The sequence below is a fragment of the Pteropus alecto genome, unplaced genomic scaffold (assembly GCF_000325575.1).
Source record: "Pteropus alecto unplaced genomic scaffold, ASM32557v1 scaffold86, whole genome shotgun sequence".
In the NCBI taxonomy this organism is placed as follows: Eukaryota; Metazoa; Chordata; class Mammalia; order Chiroptera; family Pteropodidae; genus Pteropus; species Pteropus alecto.
In genome coordinates, this window is record NW_006442109.1 from 19,955,431 (window position 1) to 19,978,112 (window position 22,682).

General features: G+C 36.6%; 1 protein-coding gene across 1 annotated transcript in view; it reads left to right on the forward strand.

The window, feature by feature from the left end:
• Positions 1 to 22,682, forward strand: part of MYO5A (myosin VA) — a 165,176-nt gene that overhangs the window by 123,145 nt on the left and 19,349 nt on the right. Inside the window, exons 26-33 of the mRNA XM_015595836.2 lie at positions 805 to 918; positions 6,961 to 7,104; positions 7,345 to 7,398; positions 11,022 to 11,249; positions 13,283 to 13,291; positions 15,572 to 15,672; positions 18,469 to 18,549; positions 20,488 to 20,686. Of these exons, the coding sequence (XP_015451322.1) occupies positions 805 to 918; positions 6,961 to 7,104; positions 7,345 to 7,398; positions 11,022 to 11,249; positions 13,283 to 13,291; positions 15,572 to 15,672; positions 18,469 to 18,549; positions 20,488 to 20,686 (930 nt within the window). The remainder of the gene's footprint in view (positions 1 to 804; positions 919 to 6,960; positions 7,105 to 7,344; positions 7,399 to 11,021; positions 11,250 to 13,282; positions 13,292 to 15,571; positions 15,673 to 18,468; positions 18,550 to 20,487; positions 20,687 to 22,682) is intronic.

Sequence of the window (22,682 nt, forward strand, 5' to 3'; positions counted from 1 at the left end):
GACACACTAGGAGAGAGTGGCACAAACCCAGCCTTTTCATTCCTCCTTTCTGCTACAGAAAGGAAGGGACTGCAATTGCTTAACTTTCCTACTTCCCACAAGCTTTCTGAATACAATTTCATAGGTACCACCTGTCATAAAGTATCACCTGGATTCCCTGAATTAAAAACTCAAGGATCATAGAGAATTCTTTTAGCAGCTTACTTGTCTCTCCTGCACTGCTGGTCCTTCCCACTGCTGACTCCAGAGTCAACTTTATGCAAAAAAGTGACAGAAATTATAGTCACTTATGTGGAATCCCCTTCTTTTTCCTTTCTTTTTTCCTTTTTTTTTTTTTTTTTTTTTTTTACTATTTATGCCCATATGCAGTGCAATAAAATGGTCATGCTTTTATTATACATATTTTATGAACTTTTTGGTAAGTTTATTTGATTGCGACACTGAAGTCAGTGCTTGGAAACTGAGGCATCATACCTATGTTTTACCCAGTGTGACTGGCCAGCCACTCACAACTTTAAAAACCCAAAGATGACTCAACTAATAATCACAGATGATTTTTATTTGAGTGTTTGGTTTTACAACGGTTCTTACCATGCCTTGCTGGTGCATCTCTCTTGTTCTTTGAGGAGCTCAGAAGGTGACCCTTTTGTGAGGGTTTGGTCAGGACAGCATGGAACAGATCATTTGGGCATGAGAACAGCAAGTCAAAGAGTAGAGATTAGAACCAAGTTACGGTGACGCTGTCCTAACTATGCCTGATTTAATTACATTGTATTAATTATACCTGGTTTATTTGCCTTGCAGAATGTGCCTAAGCCTGGACACAAGAGAACAGACTCCACCCACAGCAGCAACGAGTCTGAATACACCTTTAGCTCTGAAATTGCAGACACTGAAGACATTCCATTGAGGACAGAGGTACATTTTAGACAACTATCTATCACTAAAAGTAGGATATGATCATGCTATTATTAACGGAGAACATTTCCATTGCAGAGTAGACCTCATTTGCCCATAAATGTAACATTTGTTTTGAACTGTTTATTTTTCATGAGTGACTTATAGGTACTTAATTAGCTGCGTACATACATACTTATTGCATATATTTTTTGTCTATAGACATTTTAATTTTTAATGTAATTTTGATGATCAGATTTTCCTGTTTGTAATTCCCTTTTACACCTTAACTTATTCTTTATATAAAAATATAGTCTGTCATGAATTTATTTCAGACTGAGGTAGATTTTTTAAAAAGTAAGCCCTTTGCCCTTGAATAATATAATGCCAGTGCCCAAGAGTTTAGCAAAATTGCTACCTCTGTTTGATGACGGTTTTTACCAATGTAATTTTCTTCTATAAAAATGCATGAAAGACAGCTTATAAATCTGGCTTAGTGTTTTCTGTTATGTGGTACAAAACCAAAATAACGTATCGCTGTAACTCCAAGGGTACCATGACTTTAAGTTAGTAGATTGTTCCCAAACCAATTCTCAGATCTTCTTTTCAACTATAATATTAGTTTCAGTAATGGGTAATTCAGGCACAACTCTTCTATTTTTATATTACATTCTGAGAAAATGGCCAAGTCACAAATAGACTGCTTCTTGCAAAACAGCTGAAAAAAAGTGGAATGATTCTTTCTTTTCTTGTCTTCTCAGTCTGTTCATTTTAAAGAAAAATGTTATATAGTTGGAATCATATATATAAGAAGGCTAGGTTACTTGTCCAATGTCATAGCCTGTAAGTGGCAGAGCCAGTATTCTACCTAGGGCTTGTCTGTTCAGAGCTCCTTACTCTACCTCTTCCTGTCCAGGGATTCTACCATGTAATTCTCCAGTCCCATTTCTGTCTATACTTGACGATAGGCTAGGGACCCTCGATAAAGCAGTATGGCCAGTATATAGGAGGATCAAGGTTGTTCCAGGTGTGTAACCAACCATCCCAAACTTTAGTGGTTTCAAACAACAGCAATTTATTATTGCTTGCATTCTTTGGATTGTGACTGGGCAGTTCTTCTGCCTCACATTTTAGTGATTGGAGTCCCTCCCTACATTTAGCTGAGGTGCCCAGGTTCTCTTCTTGGGCCTCTCCATGTAACTACTCTCTTTAGCAGCGTAGTGAGCGCGTTCTAAAAGTACAAGAGTAAAAGATGTCAGGCCTGTTAGGGCCAGGCCCAGAACTGGTACAATGTCAATTCTGCCACATTCCATGGTCAAAACGAATTACAAGGCCAGCTCAGATTCAAGGGGAGAGGATAGACTCTGTCACTTGATGGGAGGAAAGGTATCTTTGGAGACTCCCACAAATTTAGACTTTGAAGATGCCAGAATTACAACTTCTGAGCCTCTACTGGATATAAAATTTTCAGGATTTCATCCTGTTGCTCCTGATGGGAGTACTCCTTCCAGTAGTCTGTGGGAAGTGTGTTTACAAACTGTTGGCTTCAGTGTAATACCGCTGAGAAGCTCCTGCATGGGAGGAGGAGAGCCATGGCAAAAAGGGTCTGTTTGCTGCAAATTAATTTGTACTAAACTCAGGACAAAGAGGCCTCTTGTAGGTAGTTTTGATTGAGGGCATTACATTTTTAAACTCGAAAACTCTTAATGAGCTTAACTGAATTTTATTAGTAATGGAATTTTTCAGAGTCTCTACTCTTTTCAAGTTTTCTCCAAAGTTTTACAAATTTGAAGGGAAGGATAACTTTTTTGTTTCTAATTCTTAGCTGTTTTCTGCCAAATCTTTTCTCAAGTTAAGAAATAAGTTAAAGTGAGATTCAGTACTTTTTTCATATCTTTTGAATAATGAAGTATGAATCGTGCTCCAGAAATCACAGATGGATCTTAGACTATCGTGTACTCTCGTTCACTGGCACTGACCACTAGCAGTAGGTCATGCACCTGGAAGTCTTCTCTCAGTAACGGGGAAGGCTTTTCACTGGGCTTGTCACACTTGTTCCTTGTTACAAAGTGCGTGATCTGAAATGTAGCTAGCTTTGGTTAGGAGTGCTATCTTTACCATGGGACAGTAACTCTCCTCCCTGGGACTGAGTTCATAACCTTAGCCTCAATCTCTCTGTGCCTCAGTTTCCTCATCTGTGAAGTGGCAATGTTGTTTTTATCTTACTTTAGAGTGATGTTTTGAAGAGTAAATGAATTAATTTTTGTGCAATACTTACAACAGTGTTTGATACACAGTATGTGTTCACTAAATAAATGTTTTTGCTCTGATAAACAAGCTTCTAGTGACCACTCTGTACTTCTGACTGGATATGGTCAATATCAGAAAGATGGAAATCTCTACAACTGATAATAAAGAGAGATTGAAGAAGGAAAGTTGAGCAAAAGTATCAGACTAAGACTATGGTTGTGAATTTGTACTTCAAATTACTTATGACTTCTAGATTTGCATTTCTTCCTGCAGCTATCTCTATAATGACCAGGTTTACAGATTGCCCCTAACAAGCCAAAGGAAAACTTTTAGCTCCTATGGATAATATTCTCAAGTACCTCTTTTAGAACCTGGTGCCAGAAAAATAATGGGCCCACTCTTGTTTATGCACTGATTTTTTATTTTGAATTAAAATAGAGATCTTTCAGACAGTTTTGGATCACAGAATTTCAGCCTCAGTTATGTAATAACAGCAAAATTTAATATTAAAAAAAAAATTAATGCCTTTCTAGCTTTGCCAAACCTGTGAGTTGTTGTTCACAAGCTGCAATGGCACCTCCATTGCCATTTTTCTCTGCAGAACTCACCTGACAACTCCACTTGCTTTGGAGCCCTCCAGCATCTTCATGGTCTGGGGTTGCATTCTTTGGGGACCATTGCTTCTCCCTGCTCTGTCATCCATCTTTCTTAGTAGCCATTGATTAATTATCCCAGTTCTGCTTTTGCTCTTGAGCTTTCTCACACCTGTCAAACCCAAGAAAAGGGCCACCATAACTTTCTCACCTCTTGTTAACAGTAATTCCAGAATGACTGTCAGGTTTGTGGTGGTATTTTTGTGAATAAATTCTATTTCTGATTTTCCTCAGATGAGAGACTGTCGTAATATTTTTTAAAGGTCAGTTTCAAAGATTCATTCTCTTGGAAAAGCACCAGATGACAAAGTCCTACTGAGGAAGGAAAGCATAACAAAACCACAGGAACTTCTGTGAGCCAGATAACCCAGTCTTCCTTGATGCTCATGTGGCGTAGAGGACAGATGGCATCTCTTTAATTAGATGTGTCATTAGGGAGAAAAATGGGCATCATCCAGAGCTCTCTTAAATAATTACCAATCGTTGTGCCTCAGGCAATTTTGCAGTTCTTAAATGTTATTTTTTTGTGTTCTTCCATCTTCTATTTTAATGTTCCTATCTATGGAATGTTGCTCTTATCTAGCAATCAGTTAATTCTTTATGTAATGTTAACTGATATCTAAAGAGTTACCCCATCCTATTTTAATAAGGGAATTCCTTTTAAACAAAAATGCCCATTCAAGGCCAAAAGGAATGATTTCCAAATGATGACATTTCAGGTACAATGATGACACATCAGTATTATATTCTTTCATAGGATGAAGGCTTCTATTATAGTGTAAAACAAGATTAAATAATTAAAAATTTCAGGGATACATACGTCATTAATAGATAAACATTAAAAATACATAAGATGGAATGTTTACATTGTAAATAAGCTAAAATGTAAGTATTTGTGGGATGTAAAAAAATTAGTTTTTGTATGAATGAATTCTGTAGTAATTTCATGTTCAGGCAGGATGTTATCTCTGTTCTGCTAGGTCAGGATAGATTTTATGATAAAGATCATATACCTAAACTTTCTCTTTTGAGCATTACAAACGTATATAGTAAGAAAAAGCCCAGGTCTAACCAGTTTGTGTGTAAATGACCCTGGTAGTCTATAAATGCCCCACTTCTTAGTTTAGTTGATTTTTATTAGGTGTTTTTTTAGAACGGCAATAACACTAAACTTGGCACTGCTAAGAATTCACAAAGACCAAAGATAACTAATGAGTGTAAAAATTGTTCAACCTTATCAAAAGGCAAAGACATATAAATTAAAACAACAATGAAATACCACTTTTGGTCTATCAACTAAGCCAATTTCTTTCTTTCTTTCTTTCTTTCTTTCTTTTTTTTTTTTTAAATAACAGTCATTGCTGTTCTAAGCCAATTTCTTTCTTCTTTTTTTTTTTTTTTAAATAACAGTCATTGCTGTTCTAGGAAAGGTAGTGGCTGCTGATGGAAGTGCAAACTGGTCCAACCAGTTTAACAGACTTAAAAATGTTAAAGTTTAGATATTTAGGTACTGGGATGTTTATTTTAGTAAAGTTTAGATATTTATGTACTGGGATGTTTATTTTAGTATCTTTCAATAGCAAAAATTTAGGAATAACCTCAATGCTTATCACTAAAGTAATAACTAAGCAAATTATTGTAAAGATGTCAATACAGCCATTAAAAGTTATGGTTTCAAATATCATATTGTAACTTTGGAAACCAATTATAATATGATGCTAAGCTTAAAAGACAATACAAAGTTATAATGAAAACTTTCCAGTTCTATAAATCTATAGAAAAAAGACTATACAAAAAGTATGGGTTTTCTCTGGATATAAGATTATGCCTGCATTTTGCTTTGTACTTTTCTTATTTCCTAAATGTATTTTGCTTTTATATCAGGACAAAAAAAAACCATTTTTTTTAAAAATCGACAATTGGAAATATGAGATTTGCTAATCAGTTAAGAATTGACCACTTAAATAAATTTAATTATTGTTACTGTTCTGTCTCTTTTTCTCTAACAAAGAGTAACTTCTTATCCTTTTCATTAAATCTAAGGATATAATTCTTTTTCTTCTTACCTCATTAAAAGTTCGGACCTGATATATACAAGAAAACAATTATGGCTCTCTCAGAACTTCCATGTTGGTTAGTTCTTTCCATATGCTTAGCTTTAATTAGTGTGTCTTTATCATTGTAGCAGTTCTCACAGTGATTCTGTTTTAAAACCAACTGACATACTTTTAAAATGCCACTAGGTTATCTTTCAGTTTATTAAGGGCTATATTTGATTTGGTTTTTCAATTTTCTCTCTTTCTAATCTCAGTATATTTATGCTAACACTTCACCTTTTCAAAAATTATTTTTCCTGATTAAAAAAGAATTCAAATGTAGAAATGTGTAAAGTATAAAATGAAACCTTCCTGTAGTACCTTCCATTCTCCAAAGTAACCATCGATGGCCTTCTAGATGTTTGTATGGCATGTGCCAGGTATGTTTAAAAGTCAGATATTTTATTTTTTTAACAAAAAATAGGATCATAATATACATACCATTTTGCAACTTATGTATTTCACTTAATATTTTTATCTAGGACATATTTATCTCCTTATGTAGCTATACTTCATTCTTTTTAACAGCTATGAAATATGTCATAGTTTGGCTATACTGTAATTTATTTAAGCAGCTCTCCTGTTGACTGACATTTGAGTTCTTTCTGTTTTTTTCCAATTACAAAAAAATGCTGCAATGGACATCTTTTTCCATGTATTTTTTTGTACTTATGTAAATATTTCTATAGGATTAATTCTTAAACATAGAATATTAGGTTAAAGGATATCACACATTTAACTTTTAATAAATACAGCTAACTTGCTCTTTTAAAAGGCCTACTTATACTTTCCACTAATATTATATAAGACACTGTTACAAATACACGGCATTATTAATCTTCTCAGGCTTTGCCAATGTGACAGGGGAAAAGAAGTACTCCGCTGTTGTTTAACTTCCATTTCTCCATTTATTACCTAAGTTGGACATGTTATTTGTATATTTTTTGGCCATTTATATTTCTTCTCTACGTATGCCTGTATTTCTCTTGGACTGTTCTTCATTTTCTCATTGGCTTGTACATCTTTTGGATCGCCTTGACCACCTTAATTTTTCTGGATTTTAGGAGCCAAGCGAGAAGAAGGTGCCTCTGGATATGTCATTGTTCCTCAAGCTCCAGAAGCGGGTCACAGAGCTGGAGCAGGAGAAGCAGGTGATGCAAGATGAACTGGACCGCAAAGAAGAGCAGGTGCTCCGTAGCAAAGCAAAGGTGAGCAGTGCTGTCCCACCCAAGGGCCGCGAGCAAGCCGAGCACTGAAGCTAGGACTTTATGTCGAGTTCTTCAGTCTCTTCTTTAACAGGACTCATCCCAGAAATACTTTAACCAAGCTGCATTTGGTTGAAGTAGTGAGGACCAAACTCTCCTCTCTGTTTTATTCTGAGGGTAAAAATCTAACGATTAAAATATAACTACTTCTTTATGAAGTTTTTAACTTTATGTTTTCCTTAGGAGGAAGAACGACCGCAAATTAGAGGTGCAGAACTGGAATATGAGTCACTCAAGGTAATGAGAAGTTTCTGCCCAAGAATTTTAATATCTTGTTTTGGCAAGAGACCTGCTCAGAGCCTCTCGTTTTCTCATAGATCATTCTTAAGGACACCTGAGGCCCTTGCTTAATCCTTCTTCAGGCATTACTTCTAGCCTTGTTCTTTTCCTTTTATAGATTCTATTCCATGTAAGCTAGAGTTCAGTCTAAACAAAAATAGAACCAGTAGCTACCGTTTGAGTCAGTAGAAGGTAGTAAAGGACATGGACTCTAGCATCAGACTGCCTGGGTTCAAATGCTAGATCTGTCACTAGGGCTGTGTGCAAGTTACCCTTTCTGTGCCTCAGTTTTCTCATCTATAAAGTGGGAATGATGATAATCATTTGTCATGAGGATTGTATGAAGTAATCTATGTAAACTGCTTAGAATGGGGCCCAACATGTAGTAAGTACACAACAAATGCTGGCTGCTATCATTATCGTTATTTTTAAATACAGATATTTTACACATCAGCTCTAATTCTTATAAAAATCCTGCAGGTCATCATTTTGGTTCTCATTTTATGGATGAAGAAATTGAGGCTAAGAGATATAAGTAACTTCCCTAAAATAACCCCACTAGAAACTGTTAGGACCAGGGTTTGAACATAGGCGTCTCTGGCTCCAAGTCACCTGCTCTAACCACCAAACCTCACTGAAACTATATGTTTGTAGACAAAGGTCGCTAAGTATTCGTTTGCAGAGTAGAAACATATTTTAACTTATTAAAAAAAAAAAAAAAACGGGAGGAGGGGGATGAAGGTGGAGAATTGTGTCTTCTTCTTGGTTAAATGCAACGTCTAACTAAACAGTGGTAAGCTGTCACTGTGTGTTCCAGAGCTCAGGAGAAGACACTGGATTAGGAATAGTAGTTCCTGAAATACAGAGCATCTTGGGTAACACAAGAGGTGAAGTTTAAAAATTAATAACAAAAAAAGGGCCTATTCTTTGATACAGAGCAGGCTGTGTCCCACCTGGCTCCTTCCTCAGCTTTCCACAATCAGAACGTTTTGAGCCCCACAAAGTTTGAGCTATCAGGCTGTTAGCTATCAAAACACCTCCAGCTTCAAAAGTTTTCTCAGTTATTAATTTATTTTATTAGCCTTAAATTTATTTATCTCAAATTTTCTGCTTATGTCAATTTTTTGCTATTTTCTGCTTTGCAAATTATAGTATAGAATAGCTGGAAAATTATAGTAAGGTTTATGATTATAATTGAACAAAACTAAAAATTAGAAAAGCCACAAAATAGCATAAAGAAACTCATATTATTTTAAAGCCTTTATGTATATTTGAGAATTCATCGGGTCTCTCTAAACTGGCATAAAGTTTTTTTTCTGTTTTTCAGTAATATTATTCCAAGTCTAGTCCAAATATATTATTTCCTAATACTGCGATTTAGAGTATAATTTATGCACATTAATTGGACCCTGTCCTCTGCCATTTCTCATGGTCAAGAACTGCTGATTACTGCCTTCTCTTCAGGCCTTACAGCATTTTAGTATAGAGAATGCCTTTCCTCTACCCTATCTAAACCCACAACTCTTTATCAGCCCCTTCCCCTGAAGATAGTTAGAACTCTTCCACTGATGTTTAATAAACACTTGACTAATACCTTTACTTACAGCTCGAAAAGCTTTTCCTACACCTTACTTTATTTAGTCATTGTCACAGCTTCTGAAATAAGTTTTTTTTATTTTCTTTTTAAATATTAGTAAACTGAAGTTTAGAACAGTTAAAAGATTTACTATCAGGCTGATTTTGAATCTCGGTTTCCAGACAATAGCAGACTTTCTAAACATCCTAGGTTCTTATCGTCACTTGTTTGAAAGCTAATTTTTATAAAAATTTATAGTTATTTACTTTTAAAATACCCTAAAGGACCCTTTTATCCTTTCCAATTGCAACATAAAGAAATCTTTTGTTACTTCAATGAAAGTACTACTTAGGTAGTATTTACATTTGTGAAAGGAGAAAAGGGTGGCAGCAAATGGTTATTTCTATTCCTTTTACTCTCATTGCCTTTTGTACTCTTTGTCTAGAAGACCAAATTGTGATATGGGTCATTCAAGACAAGAATCAGATGGGATGGGACAGGTCAGAGGAATGGGGGTAGAAATCTGATTTCCAGATCTTCTCCCTCTGCCTGCCTCACACAAAAATGGACAATAAAGACATTCACTGTAGTATGTTAAAAATGAAGCCCAGATTCCAGAGTTCCCGAGCATTAGCACCAGTAGTTTTCAAAATGCCATCCCTGGGCCAGCAGCATCAACATCACCTAGTAACTTGGAAATGTAAATTTGTGGGCCTCACACCAGACCTATGGAATCAGAAACTCTGGAGTTGGGGCCCAGCAACCTGGTGGTCCTGATGCACACTGAGGTCAGAGCTTAGATGTCAAAATAAAGACAGTCATGTTTCTTGTTGTGGAAATGAGCAATGCGAACCTGATTACCCGTTGGTGGGAGACTGGGGATTTGAAGTCGCGTTCTTTTTTACATAAAAATGGATTCAGTCATGAAAGAAGGGGTTATATATTCTTAAACTAGAAAAAAAGGACTTTAAATCATTTTACTATATAACATGTTAAAAGGTCTGATATGGTACAATAAATTCAAGACTGCTTCTCTAGAAGAAACAATAAAATATTTATCTGTATACAAAAGTACCTCACGTCCTCTGTCATAAGGCCTTCTATCATATGCTAAATAAGGTACCCTGGTGCTTTTAAATGACTGTCTACTTCACTCTTCTCCAGCTGGTGTCTTGTGACATTTATGTTTCAGTGTCGGTAAATATAGTTCAGCATTAGAACTCTATTATGGGTTCCCATTGCCATTGTTTGAGCAGAATGTGCAGAGGGCAGCTAACTGGTGGCATAAGGATGGTGGGTAGTATGTGTAAGTATGGAGGGAGTAAAGGATGTGTATTTCTATCTGGCTGAAAGAAGAGGTGGCCCATCCTCTCCTCCAACCTCTCAAGGCCTCTGCCAGCAACTATATAAGCATGTCCTACAGGAAATAAATATCAAAAAAATATCATTTGATACTATGAAAACACTAAAGGGAATTTTATTAGTTTAAATGATATGGTACTTTTTTATTAGAAGCTAAAATCCTAAGATGTCAGTGGTCTTTCCATTCTGCTTTACAAAGAGAATAAGAGGATGCTACTCAAGATTTCAGGGGTCTACTCATTTGAACTATTCATTGGAAATAACCTGACCAGCTGGACCCTCATAGTTGCCCATATATTTACCCACAAACAAAACCTCGGCTTCCAGGACTGAGCTAAAACTCATCCCTTGGAACTCAGCAATCTCTCCAGGCCTGTGAACACACCCTGGAAAGGCCTGGAATAAATTTGACTCTGGAATTTAGGTTGATGAAGCAAACTACCACTCACCTTGCTCAATTTCACTTGATGTCAGACTTCTTTAATTTGCAGAGCAGAGCTCTCAGTAGAACCTGGGAAGCTGTTCACTAGGGTAGCTCGGACAGTCTTTTCTCAGTAGAATTCTACCATCTTGGGGGAAGATGAGCATCCCAATGTAAAGCTAAGGATGACAATGATGAACTATTCTTTATCTCTTCATACAGCGTCAAGAACTAGAATCAGAAAACAAAAAACTGAAAAATGAGTTAAATGAGTTACGCAAGGCCCTTAGTGAAAAAAGTGCCCCAGAGGTGACTGCTCCAGGTGCGCCAGCCTACTGTGTCCTCATGGAGCAGCTGACGTCTGTGAGTGAGGAGCTCGATGTCCGCAAAGAGGAAGTGCTCATCTTGAGGTCTCAGCTGGTGAGCCAGAAGGAGGCCATCCAACCCAAGGTAAGCACAAGCAAGTGGCTACAGAGAGTGTTTAGGGACTGGCCTCTATTTCTTTCTATCCTTTTCTTCCAATTTATAATGAAGCAAACACTTAAGAGCATTTTTAATTTAACTGAGGATATTATTTTTTTTTAAATCTCAGTGTTTTTAAAACTCTTGCAAATGTCAATTGGAGTGAGCAAAAAAGCAAGTGAAATCTCAAATGATCTTCAAAATTTCATCTCATTCATGAGCAAAGGGCTTTTAAAATTTATCTTTTTGTAGTAATCTGGCCACAATAAATTTCGATCAAAAATAAAATTCTATTAAATACAAAAATCTATAAATAGCCTTGCTGTGAGAAAGCATTAGTATGACTTTAAAATTATTTGTTGAAGATAGCCTGTTTAACTGGAAGGTAACGTGAAAAGGTGAGAAATGAGATCAGTGAGAGGACGTTACATGGAGATGATTTCTGCTCACTTCTGGCAGTTCTGTTACATAGGGTGAGCCGTCCCAGAGGGGAGGGACTATGTTTAATGATTCAACAGAAAGAACCCATGCAGAAGATATAGTTTGCCTTCTGAGTCCTTCCCTGCCCTCAGGCAATTTGAGACCAAGCACTGCCATATACTGATGAGAAATGGGCCTTTTTGGCATTTGCCATCAGACAAAAGTGACCTGAGAAATCATCTCAAAGCCTGGCCGGTGTCCCTGTCTGTGTTCATGCAGCAAAGTGTTACCAAGACTTGAGGCAATCAACTATCCCACCTGCATGACATGCCATATAAAATATGACAATGATATATGATGAACTGGGTGCCTGAAAGATCTGAGAGTGCTTCTCTTAGAAATGGTAGTTCTGCATGTGATTAAGATACAGAACCTGGCACGTAGGTTTGGATTGATAAAGGCAACTCCCACCTAGGATTAACACTGATCCAGAAAATACCAATTCTGAAAATAAGGTGTCTGACTAAATAATCTTGGAGGCAAGGAATCAATGGAGTTATATTTTTAAAAAATGGCTTTTCTTATTTTAAAAGAAATCATAAACCCTTTAAGTCTGAAATGAGGAGTTAGAGAAGGGGACTCTCTCCTTTGGCTTGACCCTACACATCTCACCTTCCCTGGGGCTGTCTTAGTTTGGTTCCCTTGACCACCATTGTGGTTGGGTCTCAAGAAACAAGGCTCCCTCTGCATGCTAGTTGGAACAGAGTCCACAATCAGGATTCCTTTCTCTGGTTCCCTTGTGACAAAGTGATATTCTCATAAGAGACTTTAAAGTTAAGGGAAGGAAAAAAGAAAAATGAACCAAAGGGCATAAAATCCAACTAACAGAGCACATACTCTCATTTAGCCAGCTCACATACTCCGTATGACAACTGCTTGCCAGCCTCAGATGGGCTGGCCTTATGTAATCAAGGTCCGTGCTTTCTAAACTCCCAGCCTACGCATGGCAGCAGCTTGTCCTCTGCTAGGAAAAATGCCCACAATGCCGATTAAGACCTTTCAAATACCCCAGGGCTATTTGTCCCACTCAGTTTCTAGTCATAGACACATTATTTCACAATTCCTTTGCAGGACAGTGGTGAGTGACACCCAGTGAGCAAGGGATGACCCAGCCCAGCCAGATCTAGTTTATCTGCTGCACCTCCAAGAGTATTCTGGGAGGCTTTACTTGGACAAATGATCTCCTATTAGGGCATTACTGTAACTCACAGACCCATATATATTAACAAGAGGTTCATTTTCTCATGCACTCAAAAATACTTTACAATTAGAAAGAAAAAAACTCAAAAATAATTTCAAGCACTTGTTCCTGAGAATGAGAAGTTGCCATCGCATAAATATATATTAATATCCACCTCATGTCAGTTCCATGAATATTAATTTATTTATCGAGTTAGTTTTAGGAGAAATAATTCATGCTTGTATTTACAGTTAGCTTTTATTTGTTATGATGGGGACTCAGTGATGGAATTTATTTATGGAACTAAGGGTTTATTGTTTTCTCCATTTTTTTTTGGTGCTTGCTGACTTGTGATTTTCAGGATGACAAGGTAATTATAAAATTTTTCATAAATACTTCTTTTTAATCCTAATTTTAGTTTACAGTTATCCCTAAATACATACAGTTGATGCTTTCTGTCTACCAAGTCTATTTTTATATTTACAGATTAATTTCTTATTTGGGAAGTCAGTGGAAAAATATGGATGAAATTGGCTCCAGTCTGGCTCACAGAGAGTGCCTCCATGACTTCTAATTCGCAGTCAGCTCTGTGACTCACTATAGTGGTTATGGTAGGCCGTCCACAGGTGCAGGACGGAAACCCTTAATTGGAGTGCACTCAGAAGCACCGGCTCGCCCATGCTCTCATTTCTGTCAGCTGTAGGTTTGCCTGTAAAGAGGAGCCTGAGTTATTGAGCACACCCTTCCTAGGAAGGGTGGGATTTTCCTACATGGTGTAGCCTTTTCAGAACTTTTGGTCGCTGGCTTGGGAGACACAAACTGAGCGGTGTGTCAGGGACTTCCTGACACTGGCAGTCTCAGTCTGATCCACCACTTCCAGCCACCACTTTCTAGCTAAGATGGGCCGGTTGAGGGTACTGCCAGGATAGAACATACTAAGAAGCCTATCTTTCCTTTGAATTAGTTAATTAGATCATTACCTAATTCACTAAAAGTTCAAAACCACATTTTGTAGGTCTTCAGATATCAGAGAATACATGTAGCACTATGAAACCTGGGTCTTTGAGAATTATTAGTTAAATCTTAAAAATCTGAGTATAGCCCTCTGCAGAATAGAAAGAGTTTCTGCCTTTCGGGAAAAGAGAAAAAAAGAAATTTGCTCTGAAATGTCTACTAAAATTTTTATAAAACATAGCTGAAGAAATACTTCTTTACATGGTGTTTATGGAAAAGATGTTAAAGTTCAATAAAACATAAGCTTTTGTTAATAGCTTTTATCAGATTATATTTGGTCTTCTCTAAGGATGCATTTATAAACTCACAAAAGGACAGCATTAGGCGAAAAGTGGAAATTTTTTTAAAGAATGTTTCTTATAAACAGAAATTCAATAGCAAGTATTTGTAGGCCTCTATCGTCATTAAAGTTATCTTGAAACTAGTCTCTACAGTCATGGTATTCGAAGTATATTCCATTAATACTATCTCATTGTGGGTCCTGGCTGTAGAGCAAACATTGACTAAAGAATCAGACATATACTACTTGGACAAACAGAATGGACCCTTGAGTCCTAAAATGTATTCATCTTTAGAGACTATAGAGCTGTGATTCTTCCTGTCTATTCTTGACATGGTTTAGGAGAGAGAGAGAATAGCTGACTGGATGATTTTGAAATTAACATTGGTTGCCCAACAGATTAGACAAAAAAGAAAAAAAAGTAAAAATGTTAGCAGAAAAGTCCTTTTTATACAAAATCATTAGAAATTCTGACCTGCCAGATATTAATTTCAAAAGATTATGTACCATGTTATATTGTAACAGAGAAAAAAGAATTGAATAATTGCAGATGCTCCTTATAAGGAGCTAAAAATACTTTCCAATTATATATATCTAAAGATGTGAGAAAAAAATTTAATTTTGCTGAAGCATATCATCTAAATCTCACCTTTTTTGTACTGAATTTTTAATAGAAAAATGAAGTTTATGTCAAATGTTTAGTGTTTTATTGGGGCATTTGTTTTATTATAACTGATCGGAAAGTAGTAGAAAGAACAGCTTTGTCCACTTCACTAAATAGTTACTCGGTGTTTTTGCCTGGTTATTGTTCCAATGCTGTATATATACTTTGAAATATATATATTTATACTATATATATTTCAAATACATGAAACCCATTTTATATATGTGTATATGTGTAATATATAAATATATGCATATATAAAAAGTATATAGTATATACAGTATTCAAACAATAACCAAACAAGAACACCAAATAACTATATAATAAAATATATCTGTATCTAATCTAGATCTAGATAAAGATATAGATTCCTCCCCTCCCCCCAAATATACCCATAATGTAAAACACATATAGCCCATCAGTTATTTTATTTACAGGGCTGTATTTACTCCAGAATCTTGCTATGTTTGTAGTAGAGCGTTAAGAATTCTCAAAAGGACTGAAGGTCCCTCTTTCTTTTAACTGTGCCCCAGTCTCCTCTGTAGTGCTGCAGGGCTGGAGCTGATGCTCTGGAGGGCAGAGTTCTGGTGGAGCACATAAACACCTATTCTGGAGGAAAGAGATATGTTGTATGTGGTCCAAAGCTTTTGAGTTGACTCTTAATTGTGGAAATGTGTCATTTCCTCCTTTAGAATACAATGACAGATTCCACAATACTTTTAGAAGATGTACAAAAAATGAAAGATAAAGGCGAAATAGCACAAGCATACATTGGTTTGAAGGAAACAAACAGGTAAGTTGATCTTTTTTGTTGTTCTTCTTGGTTTAGTCATATTGATCCTTAGTCTTCAGGGCTCTTATACTATAAATCAAAGTGTTTTTCCATTGCTTTAGTAGACATCACCTGACCTTCAAAGGGAATCTAGATTTTTCAATATATTCTCAGGCAAAGTCTCATTTATAATATAAGGTAGCATTATTGATAAGGCTTGTCAGGAAAATATTCTTTGCATCAAGGGAATATATGTCTGCATATTTAAGGTCTTAGCCTTGAGAGGTAATCGCTTTCATTTGTTATTCAGGCTGGTTATCTGTGAGGGTTCATAGGAGCAACTACAGCTCTTAATAATTGAAACTTAAAGAGAAATGACGAAGTATCTGGAATCACATCGCTGTTGGTCATATAATTCTGAAAGGACACCATGACTTTAGGATGGAACCCTGATATTCAAGATCAGGTTTTTGTCAGGTTCCCAAAGGTGTTCTGAGAAAATCCTAGCTCTGGTTTTATCCCATTTACTCTAAATATAAATGAAGTTGCCAATGGCACTTAGTTCAGTCACTATACACTTAAGAACCTTAGGTGAGCTAACTGAGAGTGCAAAATTTGCAGTCACTGAATGAGATTATCTATAGCTGAGATTATCACAGAATAAAGGCTCATTTCTGGAATTTCCTCGGCCTTCCTATCACTCCCCTCTCAAAAAAGCCTTACTGCTATTGAACTTTGAACTTAAAAGGCTACATTCTTAAAAGAACATGGCCAGTGATGGTCACAGAAAGACAATTCTGGAGATTTTTATTATCAGTGTACAGTCTAAGTCTCTTGATGCATAGTATCAGGGTTGGTTTGTAGAAATACTTCACAAACTAAAGAATATTGCCATGCAAAATGTAAAGTACTCATTATCTTTTTTTATGGACAAGAGTGGAGAGCGTTTTTAAAAGTAGTTGGTTAAACTTGAATTTTAATTTATGAATATAAACTATAAATAACACACATCTTATATCTAAGAATGTATAAGTATAAAAAGAGCTAGATTACACTGTTCATCCATCCGCTCAGCTATTCTATCACCAGATTTGTATTGCATGGCTACTTCATGCCAGGCCCTGTACCACATGCTGGGAATATTAGCAGTCAGCAAACTAAATGTGGTCCTTACTTTCACAGGGGTTTATAGGCTGTTGGGGAGATAGCCAAGAGAATTTGGACTTCACTCTAGTGACAATGGAAGCTGTTGAAAGGTTTTAAGCAGGAGAATGGTATAATGAGATTTGGGTTTTAGAAAGCTAACCCTGGCTTTTATGTTAGAGAATAGATTGTAGTGGAACCAGATTGAAATCATAAAGACCAGTTAAGAGGCTATTACCTTAATCAAGTGACTTTTGGTGACTTTGTCTTGGCTGGTGGCAGTGGGATTGAGAGAAATGGGACATTTTGAAGGATGCATAAGGTGAGGTCAGTAAGCCTTGTGATTTATTGGATCCCATAGGTGAGGAATAGGGAATTATGAAGGGTGATTCTGAAGTATCTGCTGTGTATACTTGGTTGGGTGTGATGATGCCATTTGTGATCCTGGGTCTGGGGTGGAAGTGCGGGGTGAAGATGAACAGTAGATTTATAGGTAATGAATTTAAGGAGCTAAGAAGACATCTAAGGAGAGAAATCCCTTAGGCAGTTAAAAATACAGATCTGGAGCAGGAGAGATGTGTGGACTGAAATATAAATGTTGAAGTCATCAGTATATAATAATACAATGGAGACCATGCAAATAGATCAACTCCCCAGGGAGAAATGGTAGGTGGAAAATAGAAGAACATGCTCTGGAATTTGTTCTATGTAAACATCATAACAACAGAAGTCTAGGAGGAAGAGGAAGAACCTGGGCTCTAAAGTTGGATAGCCCTGGGCTCTACTACTTGCCAGCTGTGTAACCTCCATAGGTATCTTAATTCTAAGCTTCCATATCTTCTTCTGCAATGTGGCAAATGATATATGTTGGGTTACTGGAAGAACTAAATTGAAATAATACATGCGGAAGGATGTAGAACAGTGTCTGACACTTAGCAAACACTCAAAAAGTATTTTTATATCCTAGGTAGAAAAAAACCTATAATCAAGTTTGTCATTATTATTTATTTATTATACATACTTTCAATAAAATGTGTCACATCTTTAATATTAAGTAGTTTCCCTAAGTCTTGCAATTAATTTTAGTCACACAAAAAAATCTTTTAAAAGTTGTGTCATAAAAGCTGAGAACTTTGGATATGTTCTTATTTATAAGTTAAGCTATAAGAATTTTTAAAAACAGTTTTAAAACTAAGAAATCAGATTTTATTAAGATAAAACAAATTCGGGTTCAGAGGATTTAAAACTTCATTTTGAAATGGATTGTGAAAATTGCCACATGAAGACAATAGCTGAAATTTTCATTCTATATGTGTGTGACTGTGTGGTTCATCTCTAATATAATGTATGACATATAAGATCACTACTAGCTGAATAAAATTTAAAGATCAGAACCTCTCTCACATTTTGAGTCATTTCTTATTTTGCAGGAAATGTAGCTATAGATCCTTGATTATTTTATTTTAATGTCTACTCATGTTACATGTTACACATTTTTTAAAAACTTAACCAAAAATAATGTTTTGTGATAACATCTTAAACTCATCTGTAATTAACAAAAACAATATATTATCTTAATAAAATATTGAAATAGCATGTGCTGCTCTTGACTGTCATCTCATTCCCATCCTGTATCCTTTTGTGTTTTGCATTGTTGTTCCTTTTGCATGGAAGATCATCTGCTATGGATTACCATGAGTTGAATGAGGATGGAGAGCTGTGGCTGGTTTACGAAGGGTTAAAACAAGCCAACAGGTTATATTTGTCTCCTCAAAATGGAATGTTATTAATTTGTTGTTTTCCTTACTAACAGTGGCCTCCTGACTTTAACTTAACTTCTATATTTATTGTACATTAATTGTCTTCCTGGGTTAATTTCAGTACAACTTAGAACATTCAGCCAAATGCCTTCCTAAAAACTTTCTCCACTAAGGAATGATCCTAAAGTAAAAATGGATTGATGGTGAATATAATTGTTGCGGCTCATGAGTAAAAGGCGCTATCTAGAGTTCCCTTCAGACACTAAGATTTGTGAATATTTCACTCGGAGTTGGAAGAGAACCAAAACCTTTCAACTAGAGCTCAAACTACTGTGGGAGAGATTAATACCTATTGTTTAGTGGTTTCGTGTTTGGAATAATGATTAAAGGCTATGTGTGCCTGTGGCAATGTAGCTACATCTTATATGTCATTATCATGCTGCCTAACAGCAGTATTAAGTACATGATTTGGCATTCTATGTGGTTATTGTGAAGTTTATATTTGTGAAACATCAAATCAGAAAGGTTTCCTACATTGCTACAGTTCAAAATAATTACCCAAACGCAACGTATTAAATATGTTTAAGAGAAAACAAGTAAAATTGAAACAGCTACACTTTTCTAACACAGACACTAATCTGCTCTAGTGATATTTATGTCTTAAAAATCTTGATCTCTCTCACTCTCTGCCTCTGAGAGGAGACTATACTCTGTATGTAGAGTGTTACCCTTTTTCTAATAAACTTTCCTTTTGACTCTTAAAAAAAATCTTGTAAAAAGACCATTTTAATGATTACATTTTAAAAATAATATGCTATTTGTTCAAGGGGCTTCTACTTATTCTACTTTGTTCTAATCATAAACTGTCATTAACTTTGTGGTGTTATTGGTTGAAATCCTTTTGAAATTTCATAATCACTAAAATATTTTAGTCTGCTGTTAAAGTATGCTTGCAATGGTGTCAGTAAGTTTTGCCCAGCAGTTGGTAACCAGGGGGATTAGAATATAAACGAACATCTTTTCTTTCTTCATGTTAGTTAATTCCTAACTGTAACTTTGTTTTGTATTTAGAAAGGGATGAATGTAGAAGTGGGAGTGCAGAGTGCATGCTGAAGAGAGGATGCTATTTCTCTCTGGTACGCTCACTGCCAGTGCCCTGGTTTATTTACATGGGCACAGGTGACTTGTATGTTTTGCTCAGAGAAGCAGTAACCACTTTATTGGTTCTATTAATATTTATGTTCTAAAATCATGTCTTGTTAGGATTATGTTACTGATATGGAAGTTTATGGGGAAAGAGAAGATGACAAATTTAAAATATATGTATATGAAATTGCAGAAGTACCTGTCTGGATTTGGGTAAATCGGTATATATTTCAGAGAAGCACTTCAGCCTTTCTGTCTTTCAGAGATAAAAGTAGAAAGTGGAAATGGGATCCTGGTTGCACCCTCTGCCTGAAATTAGTAACACTGAAATTCTTAAAGGCATATTGAATTAGATTAGGAGTTCGTCATCTTGCCCTTCTATACAGTGCAGTGATTTTGTGGCATAGGTACTACTGTCTTTGCCAGCCTAAATGCTGGTTCATAAATGTAGTTAGCCAGATTAAAGCTACGTCTTCTGGTTATTTTAGTCATCATTCCTACGAACCTTTCAAAAAAGAGCCAAAATTCAAAATTCTCCTGTTTCTCAGGGCCTTAGAAAACTTTTTATTTGTAACTGGGGTCCACAATTCAGAAGGACACAAATGTGAGAGCATTTGTTTCCATTTCCAGCCCTTGTTTGAGTTTCTCGACTTTAATCAAGTCAGAAGTTACACAGATGCTAGAGTCCCTGCTTTTCCTGCCCTTGCAAGTGAGCACGAAGCTTCGCACCCACCGGGCAGGGACTCTTGTGTCATCTCCCTGTCCTACCTGTGTGGCTTCTCCACAGGCTCCTGGAATCCCAGCTCCAGTCCCAGAAAAGGAACCATGAGAATGAGGCTGAAGCCCTCCGCGGCGAGATCCAGAGCCTGAAGGAGGAGAACAACCGGCAGCAGCAGTTGCTGGCCCAGAACCTGCAGCTGCCCCCTGAGGCCCGCATCGAGGCCAGCCTGCAGCACGAGATCACCCGGCTGACCAATGAAAACTTGGTGAGAAGCCATGCCTGGGCCCACACACTCTTCAGTAGGCAGGGCCTGGCCCTGCAGGCAGTCCTGCTGATTGTTAATCAAACACATCTTTCCTGGCTGGGAAAACTTACTGCCCCACACTTGTCACCCTCTTACTCTAGCAGAGACAGTGTGAAGAAAATACGACCATGTTGGTAAAAATGAAAAAAAGCATGTACCCAGGTTGTGTTTCTCACAGAAGGCTCTCTCAGACCTACCTGGGAGGGTCTGGAAGGTGTCACCTGTATGCCGGACTTTTGATATCCTTGAGAACTCAGGTGGCCACTTCCTCTACTTTCACTGAAATCTCTGCCGTTGGAGGTTTGTTTTGTGGTTGCCATGACAGAGACTAGGGCCGAGCTTTGTCACTTTTGGTCCTCAGTCAGCTACCCACACCATCTGAGCCTCCGTTGTAGCAGATGATCTGGGCTTAGAGTTACGGTCAGGGAACGCAGTTGGCAGAACCAAGTGGGGGCTTTTGGTGGACATTGGATGGGAGGAGGGACAGCAGGATTCAAGTTTATACATTATTTATTCTTTTTAACAGAAAGTGTGCAATGAATGAGGAGAGTATTTTCCCTTGCCAGATTCTGAACACTGACACACAGCCTCAAGTTTTTTCTTTTTGTTTTTCTTTCACAGAAAATATTTTCTAAAATATTTCTTTCTCAGTCACAAAATAACTTATTACAGATTTATAGACTTTTTTTTGATATGTTTATTAAACTAAAAGCTATTGAAAAGTCGTAAGGTATACGTTGAAACACTGTCGTGTACCTGAAACTAATATAATACTATATGTCAATTACAATTTAAAATAATTTTAAAAGTCATTGTAAAGTTGTAATTCCACAGTTCTATGTAGTCTATATTGTAGTGTCAGCCTAGTTTTTGAGAAAAGCTGTTTAGGACTGGTTTTCTTTTGGAGTTCAGGGTTTTAATGACCTATAAAAAAAATAGTTTGGATTTTCTCTAAAGATTTAACTATCTGAATTATCCCTCCATTGCTCCATTCGTGATCATTTACATTACAAATACTTTTCTAGTATCACCTATTCAACCATCTTTTATATTAATTAGAAGCATGTCTGTCCCTCTGATGACAGGAGAACAGCGTGTTGCTAGAGGCTCAGTCGTAGTAATAGGAGAGGTGGCTAAGGGCAATGTTTGGACTCTTTCCAAAGTAACTGAAATACCACTAATTTGTGGGGGGGAAATCTTCCGAATTATGGACGATTTTTGAAATGTTATTTTATCACTCTCAAGTACACTGTTGCTTAAATCAAACTAACAATGCTTTAATGCATTTAATGTTTAATTGATAAGTATACTAAATAATATAATAATGGTTGATCAGCATATAAATTCTGTGCTTATAAATCATTGTCTTAAAATACGAGGTGAAACCGTGAAATAAAGATGCTTCTGGGTGGCAGATTCCCGGAGTTTTTTCACTAAATTGATTAAGCATTTCCCTTACAACTTTGTCTACGGTTTTAATTTTATTGGTAATTTTACATAGCTAATACAAAAATAAACTAAGTCCCCTAGTTCTAAGCTGGTAGAATCTAATTAATGAGTTTGTCTGAGTTTTAGGAAAACCTTTTGTAGGTCAGCTGTTTTTCTGGCCTCACTGCTAATTCAGGAGAATGGATTCAAACTTAAGTACAGGGAATCATACACTTTTCCAAAATCATTATAATTTCTCAATCTTAATTGTGCATTTCTTTAGCAAAAATTTGAGCAGAATACTAAAGCAGCTGTGGACCTAGGCTTAGTTCTGGAAACTACCATGCCTAACCCACCCACCCACTTACCTACCCTACACAAGCACAGAGATGGTTTTTCTTCCTCATCTTGTGAACATACTTCACAGGCCTCCCCCTGTGTTGCCTTTCCACCTTCAAGCAAGAGTGCCAAAATTACCACTATTCTCAGTTTAATTTTATTTGCCTTTCTCACTCTTGCTGCTGCTGCT